This window comes from Cydia fagiglandana, chromosome 8 (assembly GCF_963556715.1).
Source record: "Cydia fagiglandana chromosome 8, ilCydFagi1.1, whole genome shotgun sequence".
Classification (NCBI taxonomy): Eukaryota; Metazoa; Arthropoda; class Insecta; order Lepidoptera; family Tortricidae; genus Cydia; species Cydia fagiglandana.
The window spans coordinates 10,356,120-10,368,303 of NC_085939.1; the positions used below are offsets into that span (position 1 = coordinate 10,356,120).

General features: G+C 35.4%; 1 protein-coding gene across 2 annotated transcripts in view; it reads right to left on the minus strand.

Moving 5' to 3' along the window:
* Positions 1–6,045: 6,045 nt before the first annotated feature.
* The window catches only part of LOC134666638 (nephrin-like), a 198,402-nt gene continuing 192,263 nt past the window's right edge, over positions 6,046–12,184 (minus strand). For both annotated transcript variants that reach the window (XM_063523853.1, XM_063523851.1), the window contains 3 exons: positions 9,218–9,322; positions 8,904–9,064; positions 6,046–7,997 (listed from right to left, as the gene is read on the minus strand). In XM_063523853.1, coding sequence (XP_063379923.1) covers positions 7,878–7,997; positions 8,904–9,064; positions 9,218–9,322 — 386 coding nt within the window. In that variant the 3' untranslated portion in view covers positions 6,046–7,877. The remainder of the gene's footprint in view (positions 7,998–8,903; positions 9,065–9,217; positions 9,323–12,184) is intronic.

A 12,184-nucleotide genomic window follows, 5' to 3' on the forward strand; every position in this document is an offset into this window, starting at 1 on the left:
CATCCCAGTCAAACAACGAAAGGAATTTCCGTTCTAAACTTGCGTCCTAATTATGCACGAAACGCGCCGACGCATTGAGTGCTGTTTCACGTTAGTGCGGTGACGACGGGGTAAACGTTCAAAGGCAAACATCAAAACTTTTGAATTTTATTCGTTACTACCTACGCGTTATGTTGCGAATTTAAGTAAACGGTAGGTATTTATACGAAAAAGACAATAGTATTTATTACATTTTAATGCAAAGGGAGACACAAAGCCCATGGCCAAGCGCCGGTTTATGGCCGGTTCGTTGTAATAAAAAAACACAAGCTTTTCTGAGGGGTATCAGGAAAAAAAAAAGTTAAAATTTAACTTCTATTTGTATACTTATATTTAACCAGTGAACACCTTTTTTTTGTTTGTTTGGGTAATATTGTCTTTTTTCTCTTCCCACCGGCAGAACCGATGCCATAGGCAATTAAAAACCGATCCAAAAGCGGATTTGTGCAGAATTTTGAAAGGCAATTTGCCGTTAGACGCGGTGCACCTCCGTGCAGCTGCAGCGCGCGATGAGGCGAGAGACCTGCGAGATCCATTTAGGTAATTGATACGCGCGCCTCGTCAATTTAACGATGGTTCACTTCGTTTACATTGCAATTGCAATCAGAATAATTATGGACATGTGTTAGATGTTGAAAGTCGGAATCAGAATCATTTATCTGGTAGAGAACTTTGCTGAATGGCAATATGTAAGCGAAAATAATTTACAAGATTCTCTTGGAAACTTTTCATATAGTGGCATTGCTGATTTCCTTAAATGTGCTGAAGATCATTAAATGATGGTATGCCTACTACTTTATATTTGGTGTCAGTTCTTTTTTCTTCTCTCAGAGCTAATACACAATACATACAACGACATAAATTCTGATGGTAGTGAGTGACCCTGCCTATGAAGCCAAAGTCCCGGGTTCAAAACCTGGTAAGGGTATTTATTGTTGTGATGAGTACGCGGATATTTCCTGAGTCGTGGGTGTTTTCTATGTATTTAAGTTTTTATATTTATTATACAGGGTGATTCAGAAGACGTGAGCAGGACTAACACTGCGCATTTCGTAAATTATAAGCAACTGTTTCGTATCAGTATTAGTGAGATTAACGTTAATTTTCTAGTCGTGTTGAAAAAAAAAGTTATTAATTTATTTACGACATGCATGGTCACCCTACAATTAGAATACTAAACTACCGATATTCTGTGTCAATTTGAATGGCATCACGGTCTGGTTACTTTTGATAACTCGTATCTCACTCAAGTTTGACAGTTTATTTTGTTCGTAATCATAATGCTGTCATTACGGTTAAAGAGGTTTTATGTTTATTAATTAGGTCTTGTAGGGTGACCATGATTGTAGAGAATTAAATTTGCCCTCGCCAAAAAGTTAAAAAATAGTAAAAAGTGTGGTCGTTTCACCTAAATACGACGGTGAGCGATCAATTATCAGTTACTGAGTGTGCAGGGGTTAGTCCTGCTCACGTCTCATGAATCACCCTGTATATAGTCAATTTGTGTAATATTGTACTATAATATTTATGTAATTATCCAAATCTACCGAGTGAAGCTACTTGCAAAATGAATAAATTGAAATGAATAATTAAAAAAAACATTACTGTTTATCTGACAGCCCAAAGTCAAATCTGCAAAGAACCATATATAACGAGTAGGTACCTAAATTGCAACTGATCATGAAGAGCATTGTGACAACACTAACGGAAATAAACTAGAATCAGGATAATGATTTAGCCCAACCAGCCCAACGCTGTTTAGCCAACTCTCTAGTGCATGACAAGTGCTTAATATGCCAACGCTAGTTCAGGAAACTAATAATTATTCTAAACTAATAATTAAACTAATCATTATTGATTTAATCCTGCAGGGTCGTAATTGCTGCCATGAGACCAGGCTCCAGACAAGACATCCTCCAGACCGAGCATAGTAGGGCTACCCCCTCTGCCACAAATACTTAAACCTACGGTAGTCTTACTCCATTTTCAAGTCAAGTGTTTTGTTAACATTCCATTTTTTATCGCAGCTGCACTACCGCTACTGCACGCATCGCTGTCATTGTCAATTTCCATAATAGAATGAACAGTAATGCAGCTGTGTTGGAAATGGACTGTAACCTTATGTATGACGCGCGTGTCTTTGAACGGACCAATCACGGCACGGGACTCGCTCACCTCGTCCTTCGCACCCCAGTATTTTTGGCAGCATCGGTTCCATGAAATAATTGCTCTAAACTCCGTCTAGAGAATTCTTAGCATATGCAAGGCTCTTACTTATACACGGTGTAACATGAGTAAACCGAATAATTTTAACAGCGTATTCCTGATCATATTTAGAGACAAAAATGTCCTATAAACTTTTTTGAAATTCGCGTATACGTTACCCAAGCGTGTAAGAATATCAGTCTCTCACAAGTCTATTGCACTAGATTCTTCCTCAAAGCAGCCATTTCAAGCTTTTTCACTTTGCTCATTGTTCACTTGCAACAAAGCCCGCTGTTGTTTTTGTTTGCCATAGCCATTGTCACTGTCTTATCTATGTTAGGTCCAGCACGTAAATGTTACCGGAATATTTCTGTTTTGTATCAAGCATGGTTTGATGCTTTTGGAATGCAAAGGTGCAAGGGAAATACTAATTATTTGAAATTTTTAACTTTACATGAGTTTTGTAGCAGACGTTTCTATTTATTGTAAGAAATGTGGAATCTTCAGCGTTGCGAGGGTTTGAAAGCAGGGTTCAACGAACTTTGCTACCGAGTAAAACAATTTATCTTTCACCACACTAAGTCGAGGAAAATGGTGACTGCAAAATACTATAAGTAAAATCCACATAATAATTAAATATGTTTATTTATAAGTGGGAATTTCTAAGTTCTATTTTAAATTTTGGATTTATTTTATTGCTTTCATTCAGAATCACGAGCTCTTTCGATCACGATCTCAGTACGAGAAAAAAAAGTATTTCTATTGGATATTATTATCATTTTATTACGGTTGGTCCTTCAAGACCAACCAAAATAGACCAAAAAATAGGGACATGAAAGAGCTCGGGATTTTGAGTAGAAACAATAAAAAAAAACAGAATTCTGACACAAAGTTTTGGGGTACAACTCTAACTAAACTACTTTAACTTACCTTGAATGCATAGGTATATATCGTCTCATAGACAAGGGATAAAAACGGCGTCAGGATAGGCATGAAGCATGAATGATAGCATGAAGGTCGCGTAAAAAGTGAATTATTGTACTGTACCTACGTATATAAACAAAAAAGTACGCTCACTCTCGGCAGTTAGCACACACCACTCGGCTCCGATGTTTAGCGTTTCCATGCAGTGCTAAATTGAACAGAGGCGAACATCCATTACATATGCACACATGCCTAAGGGTTGAGGCATAGGCACGCGATACCTGTAACGCTCGAGCTGCTCACTGATTCGAGCAAAACTGGTTACAGGCAGGTGTACCCGGTTGGTTTCAGTTAATTGTAATAACTTTGTGCGCAAGCGGAGTTGCAATACCTGGATAGATACTCGTATGTTCAATTTGGATTCATTTCGAACGGACTTTATGTAACAGTGTGATCAAGTACGCAGTAGTTTTTGCTAGTTCTAAATTTCGTTTAGTGACTATAAAAATTATGAAGTTACACGTTTTCATGGCCAAAGTTGATGACCTTCGTACAGGAATCTAATAGTATTTTAACTGGATAAGGCATGATGAGCGAACGGGATAATCTTATGTATCTTTCAGTAGGAGTAGCAGCGAAAGCGCTATTATTGTTTGTCCTTGTCACAGTCTCAAATTTTTTTTATTCCCCAACATAAAGTAGTATGGGTTATAGTGGGCAACAAATAAATTCGACCAATCATAGTGTCGCATTGTAGTTTCATTCTCACTTATGGACTACCTACCAATTTGTAAGTTTATTTGTACATAGTTACTTACTAAGAATGAAATATTATTAAACAAAAATCCTTATTTCACCTCCAGTCGTATATTACATATAGTATGTTTTATCATCATCGCATTATTATTGCGCTCGTTGCAATAATATTCGAAGTATGTAGTTTAATATTTTCAGCATTTTGTAACCCCCGACCCGCATGTTTGTTGCGCGCATAAATTACACGGTTTATTTTTAATTTAAGTAAATCGAGGACAGGAACGTGTCAGGCGAGCTGCTAGTAAATAGTCCGGAAACCTAGCATTGTGGCGCACAGGCGATAATTTTATGTCACGCAATGCGGGCAACAATGAGCCTGTCCGACAAAAGCTAAAGAAACACGTCCTTCTATTGTCCGCTTGGAATTATAATAAATTGCACTTACCTTTACAAATTGAAAACGGTAGTTATTCATTCGCTGTAACGCTAATGTTCGTTGTGTTGGACGCTTTAGTGGACTTTTTAAGGTAGAAGATTTGTAAAAAATATGCAGCTTAGTTACTTGAACGTATTTTTTTCCCTATATTCTAAAATATAATTTTTACAAGTGTTAAGTACCCTTACACCTTCAAATAGTTCGCTACTACGTTCATACATGAATAATAGACTTTACAGCGAGGCCATCATTCCCGGCGACCCCAAGCGCGTAATAGTTTACCAACTCCGGCAACTCCTGAATAGAGATGCCTCAACAATAACTCTGATAGCAGTCACCGCCGAAAAAAAACAAAAGAATCCCCGGCCCAATTCACTTGTATTAATCCCGGGTGTCATTGTCTCAAAGATTACGACCCCCCGTAACCAAAGTCATAAACAAGAGAACTCATCAAAGGCTATGATGTCCCCTCCTTTAAATTTGCCACCTTTCGAGTCACAACAAAGGGGGATAAAAATTCTTATCATGGACTAGAATGGGCGCCGGTAAACAATCTCTGACCTATTTTGACTTTCTTTTTGGATGCCATGAAGCCTGTGTTTGCAGGAGGAGGAAAATAAGTTGATTGGTTTTGTTTCTAGGTGAAGATTTTACTTACCTTATTAATGTACCTATAGTAACGGTTTTCATGAGCTCACTTTCTTAGCTTAGCAAACCCTGGCAAACAAACTGACGTGCTGTGAAATAGAGATTTTTATAATTGGTGCTTTAATTGTCATTGGAGAAACTAATGGAATTCCGAACATTTTTTATATATTATTATTTCTTTACGTGGGAAATACTGAAATGGAATTGTAAATTAAAATGTTATTTCTTACGTTTTACAGATTATAAGAACTTTACGTATTATCTAAGTATGTAATTATTATCTTAAACATTCTATGATGCGTTCAAAATGCGCAAATTACGACCATGATAAACTGTTTTGTTAGAACAAATGTATTATCTGTGTAAATGTTATTATTGCACAATAGGCTGCATACCTAAGAAATATTTTAATGTCTGTTAAATTAACAAGTTCAACAACACTTAACTAAAGGAAAAAAGTTAAAAATCTGACACATTATGTTAAGATTTTCTAATTTAAAAACGTAGGTAAGTATTTAGATATTGGGTAACCTGGAAGCTCATTTAATAGTTATTTGTTTTACAAGGGGGCAAAGTTGTTGTTTAACCGCTTTTGCTAATATTGATACTCGAGCAAGCAAAAGATTTCGAAATTGAACCACGAGCGTAGCGAGTGGTTCAAAAAATGGAATCTTGAGCGTTGTGAGGGTTTCAAAGCACGAGGGTTAAACAAACAAGCCCCCGACTGAAACACAAAAATTTTCACCACACCAACCTGAAGCAAATATTAAATGTAAAATATCAAACACAATCAAACCAAATCAAATCTAAATGAATGTTATTAAATATTTATCATCCAAAATCATCATTTAAAAGTCAATTCTACCAGCAAACATAAGAAAACAACTCAAAATTTGCATTTTATTACTTAGCCTCACATGTGAACAAAATGCAACTTTGCTATCAGTTCTATCAGTTTTTGAAGTGCATTGCCTTTCCGAGGTGGTGTGGTGAAAAAATCATTGAAGCAGGTTTTTGTTTAAAATTAAACACCAAAAGTTACATATTTTGCTAATAAGCAAATTTATTCCTTCAAGAAACATTACACATATTTATTTTAGATTAACGATATGTCAAGAAGTCTTTAGAAAGTCAGAAAATACAATATCTTAGCAGGAAATTAAAATAAAAAATTGTACCCAAGCAAATGAAACAACCATTAAGGACCATCGACATCAATAATGATATCAAATATCAAATAACAGCACATTTTTAACTTACTTGAATATTTATATATAAAATAAAAAAATACGAATTCAGGACACCGAGTGCGAAGTGTTGTTATTTAAAATATAATGTAATGTAACATAAATGTCATAAACAATTATTATTTATATTAGTGTCATCTATATACATATATACAAAAATTTATTAAATATTTACTTAATTTATATATTACTTTAGAATTCATAATTCACAAAGACTATTTACAAATAATTTTAGTGTTAAACTCCAGGTTAAAGTATAAAGTATAACAATTAAACTTTATAGCATCACAGTGTTTTTTTTTTATTAAAAGTTATATGCCGTACAAAGTTGTTAGAACTAATTTATTAATAGCAGAGTCATTTAACTACTTATATTTCCTTAGTGTATTACACTTATTTATAATAATAGATTTCCGAAATTGAGAGTCGTTCTTCGTATTTCATTCGAAATTTATTATTTATGTACCTATAGATATTGTTATTGACTTGAACATAATATCATTGTAACAGTTTTTTTTTATTTACACTATGACGTAACGTAATCAGATGTTGTTTTCAGAAAAACATAATAAAAGGGTACCTATCTATTTTTGTGTTAAAAAAAAAGTTTGTAGTCGTTATATGGTTATGCATTAACTTTACATTTTAATTGGATTTATTGTCCTATGTTTCATTTTAAAACCCATTTTTAAATAATTATTATTCATTTTACGTAACATTTCGTCGCACCAAACGTTTCAAGGACAGCAAATAATATAAAACATATTCCAAAAAATTAAATAGAAATGCTACATGTAACGATACAAAATCAGTCATACCAACTTAATTAATTTTATAAATTACATTATTGAGCCAAGATATTTATTTTGAATATGCAATCGATATGAAAGTGTATTATTATATTATATTCTTCTTGTCAAAAATTGACACTGTAATAATAAACATTTTTTCCTTTATCTATTAAAATGCTGAAAAAAAAATTAAATCGATCAAGTGCAAGTTGAACTCGCACTGCTGAGGTTCCGTACTATAATCCTTTATTACAGTGTTTTTTTTTCCTTTTTAAGCCGACTCACCTTTGATCGCTTTTTATTTATGAATTGTTGTTATGCATTTTTTATCACACTGTGTTTGAGGCTGATATGTAATATTATCGTTTTTTGTGGTATTACAGAGCAAGAGAAAAACGTACCGTGAAATATACCCAAGCAAGAGAGATGAAAAATAATTTGTTGTTTTAAAATTCTACCTATTTTATGCTAAAGGCAACAGCATCAGTATTCAGAGTAAATCTACTACGGTTTAGACATTTGTTTAATTATTCACTCTTATTGGTGCGAGCAAAATACATTGCAGACCAACATCAATGTCGTATCAAAACAATAGCAAAACTATTTGACATTTCAAACTTAGAATCGGCCTCAAGGATAGTCTTACTTCGATGCCTTATGCTTTGCCTAAACGAAACCTGCTTTATAATCGGTTTAACACAGAATTAAATAGAAGTATATTATTATGCCTATTTCCCCAAAATAAAGATAAAAACGCTTGTATAAATTCGTGTTCTTTTGTTTATCCATTCGAATTTTGTGAGCGTTCTCCACTTTGTCAAGTTATGCCGACTAGACGCAGCTCTCCCGCGTGTTCGCTAGGAGAGGAGTCCTCGTGGTGACGACCTCTCTCCGTCTTGACAGAGTGCCGCTTGTTACGCTGCGGCGATCGTCTGCTAAGGTCCCAATACTCTGCGACAACAAAAAACACCTATTATGTTTATTTGAACTTACTAGGTACTGTAAACTAAGCTTGTGTAAACTAGCGAAGAATCTCTTCTTCCTCGCGTTATCCCGGCATTTCGCCACGGCTCATGAGAGCCTGGGGTCCGCTTGACAACTAATCCCATGATTTGACGTAGGCACTAGTTTTTACGAAAGCGACTGCCATTTGACCTTTCAACCCAGAGGGTAAACTAGGCCTTATTGGGATTAGTCCGGTTTCCTCACGATGTTTTCCTTCACCGAAAAGCGACTGGTAAATATCAAATGATATTTCGTACATAAGTTCCGAAAAACTCATTGGTACGAGCCGGGGTTTGAACCCGCGACCTCCAGATTGCATCTCATTCATCCAGCGCAACTAGCGAAGAATATACTTTGTTTATATGAGCTGTTTTTGAATTACATATATTTTTTTAATAATAATTATTTAAGTTTCTCGTTGAGCACCAATTTAGAATCAATCCAATTTCGCTTTTTGTTAAAAAAAGCTGATGTAGTAATATAAAATGTAATATGTAACTAACTAGAGCGACGTTCAAACGAAAAAAAAAAAAAAATTATTTTAGGCATAGGTAGCTTGCAGTGCCTCACGCTCTGCTCGCAATGCATTATTATAAATTCGCAATGACTTGATTACATTTGGAAAATCGAATTGGCCTTATGTGAAGTTACAAAAATCCAACATATGACACTGGATTTATGCATATGCAACATGGCTCGTTATGTCGATGTTGGGTACCTAATTTACTAAATGTATCGCGGAAAAAACCTATAAATGCCGGGATGTGCCCCTAGCCAGTTAAAGTTGCCATTGATGTATAAAATTACACACTACACTAAGATATAAGGTTTTGGTTTGGTTTTCTTTCTTACCTGAACATCAGACGCGGGAGTGTTTGGCGTGTGTGGAGTGTTAGATCGCATGTCCTGATGGATGCTGTGCGCGCTCCGAGAAGAGCCCACGGGTGGCGACATCACAGCTCCGTAGGGCGGAGGCTCGGGTGGCCGTTCCAAATCACGGGCACAGTTGAAATCTGTTTCATGAGATAGCAATTGAAATGTATAAATTGAACAAAAAATAAACACATTATTATTTAAGTTAGTTATAAATGTTTGCAAATGCCGCCATAGGTAATTTATCAAAACATAAAAAATCTAGATAAGAAACCATTCCAATAATCACGTACCTTTCCCCAGGGGTATAACGTCCGGATTTTTGTCGTCGGGCTGAATAGGCGAATGGTTGTTGCTCTGAATTGATCCAATGTAAGCCTTCACCGTTTGAATAGGAGCTGAAAATAAATTATTAAATAATTATTTTTGCTTTGTCTTGGACTTCAATAGGGCTATTTTGATTGTAATAATGAGTTTAACTCAAGCCCTGGATTCGGTATCTTTACACGGTATTATCACAATACTTTGTAATTTTTTTTTTTATTTTTTTCTTTGATAGGACTGTTTTAAGTAGACCAGTTTTTATTGTTTACATCGCATTAAGTACACACCTTACCGCTAGGCCACCGACGCTAATATAACTACAATATAACAATGCATTTACCGACATTTGAACCCTAGGATCTGGCTACCTTGAATCACTACAAACTTAGTCATGTAATAAACCATTCGCTATGTGGTGGGAACATGGCCTCCATATATCATTTTAGGTCCTTTGTTTTGATTTTACGTTAAGATGATTACGTTTAATATCTTTATGAGGCATACACAGAGAGAAGGAAAAAGACATAACAGAAAAAAGACATAACAGAAATAACAGAAAAAGTAAGGGAAAATCGCCTAGCGTGGTACGGGCATGTGATGCGGAGGGATGAAAGTCATGTGACGAGAAAGGTATTACGAATGAATGTGGAGGGAAGTACGAGGAAAGGAAAACCGAGGAAAAGGTGGATGGACTGTGTGAGGGATGATATGAAACGAATGCAAGTGAATGATGAAATGACGGGCGACAGAGAGGTGTGGAAGAGAAAGACATGCTGCGCCGACCCCAAGTGAATGGGACAAGGGCAAGAGAATGATGATGAGAGAGAAGGAAAAAGGATGAACTTTCTCTAAGAAAATGATACAATTATTTGGTTTTTGTTGCTGAAAAAGAACAAGTAAGTATATTCGAACATTTGTCTTAGTCACTTACTATGTGTTCTTTCTAAGAGTCAAGCCCATTTTCCTATTATGTAGATATAAAAACAAATATGTAATAAAAATAGTGTGTACCTACAGTTTTTTGTGATTTGAGATTCCTTTTAGCACTAAAAATCTTAAATTACTTTTGTGTTCACCTTTTCGTTACTGTATGTTTAATGCTGTTTTAAAATCTAAAAAAAGATTTTCCTTAATAATTAAGACGAATGACGAATAAAGACGGACGACGACCCCTAAACTGCCTTTTCGTACAAACGTAGTCCCCGTTATCCTCTATGGATTATTGATTGATTATTAAAAATATTTTGACACAAGATGGATATCAACCGCAGCTGTGCCCTTTTGTTTGTCTTTTTTTTTCAAATTTTTAATTATTATAAGATTTAGGAGCATTTAAAAATTTGTACTGAATTAGGGTTTCGCAGTTGTCAGATATCAATTTGCATCATGATTAGAACAAATTTATAATTAATAAATACATTTTCCGTCGGACGTAAGGGAAGACAGGCTAATTACGAACACCTAAGGGAGTTTTGAAATAAATCAAAAGATAGTATTTGTAGGTTAACTTTAGGGGTAGGTTAGCTCTTTTGGAAAGGTAAACTATCATACTTAGAGATTTTATATAAATAATATTCATTTATCTTAATTTAATCAACTTATATATCAAAGAAAAACAAGTCCCTAGTGTTCGTGTTTACCTACCCACTCGTCAGGCAATCATGAAAACCTTTTTCTCACCTCATTGGGGCCATTACAATCAGTCTCAATTGACTCAGATTAGCCTAAAAATGAGATCATATACGACAGATTAGTCAAGCTGAAATTTAAATTTTTAAAACGTACAAAAATCTCATCATCCAGTTCTGATGTTGAAACAAACTTATCAAAAGGGATTTGTTAGGTGTTTTTCATTATATTCGTTATTTTTATTTCTATTTATTGAGTTCAGATCATCATCATCATCATTTCAGCCTATATACGTCCCACTGCTGAGCACAGGCCTCCTCTTATGCGCGAGAGGGCTTGGGCTATAGTCCCCACGCTAGCCCAATGCGGATTGGGGACTTCACATACACCTTTGAATTTCTTCGCAGATGTATGTAGGTTTCCTCACGATGTTTTCCTTCACCGAAAAGCTAGTGGTAAATATCAAATGATATTTCGTACATAAGTTCCGAAAAACTCACTGGTACGAGCCAGGATTTGAACCCGCGACCTCCGGATTGAAAGTCAGACGTCATATCCACTCGGCCACCACTGCTTCCTTCCTTGAGTTCAGATATACGGCACTATTTATTTTGTAAGCACGATAGGCATACATTACTTATCACACCTCGATGTGTGCCAAACGTGCAATGCATTATTTAGCAAAATGTGAATTCATTTCATCCCTCAGATTTCGTAGGTGTTACACGTCACCCTAATGGATCAAGTGGTGGAGTGGATGCCTAAATAGATACTAGGCAGTTACTTTACAAAACCCCAATAATCTGACCAACACTATCCATATAGTTAATCTGACCAACACTATCCATATAGTTAGCCTGAAGTAAAAAACTGCAATCACGATTAACATTCTTCAGACATTTCTATAAAATAATAAATAATATTGGTCTATTATTTATTACTTTCCTTCCTAATCTGTAATAATAATATTTATTATTATCATTGCGCAGTCAATGATACCAAATATTAATATATGTGAACTCTACGAATAAAGTTCCGAACCTCAGTTTCTGTATAAAGTATACTAGCAATATTTCGCCTAGTATTCCCCTGGCAAGAAAATTATACATTTTTCCACACACACTTTAACGTCTCTCATACGTTCCCCGGCGGGATAGCTGGAAACTAAATAAAACTGTCGTAAGCAAGTGACGAAACATCTGCAATTTCTGGAGAAATGCAGTGGGACATAAATCACATTTTGTAATGCAGTGAACGCAGAGCAGGCGTTCAAAAATGCCAGCCACGCGACGAATCTGCACCTATTC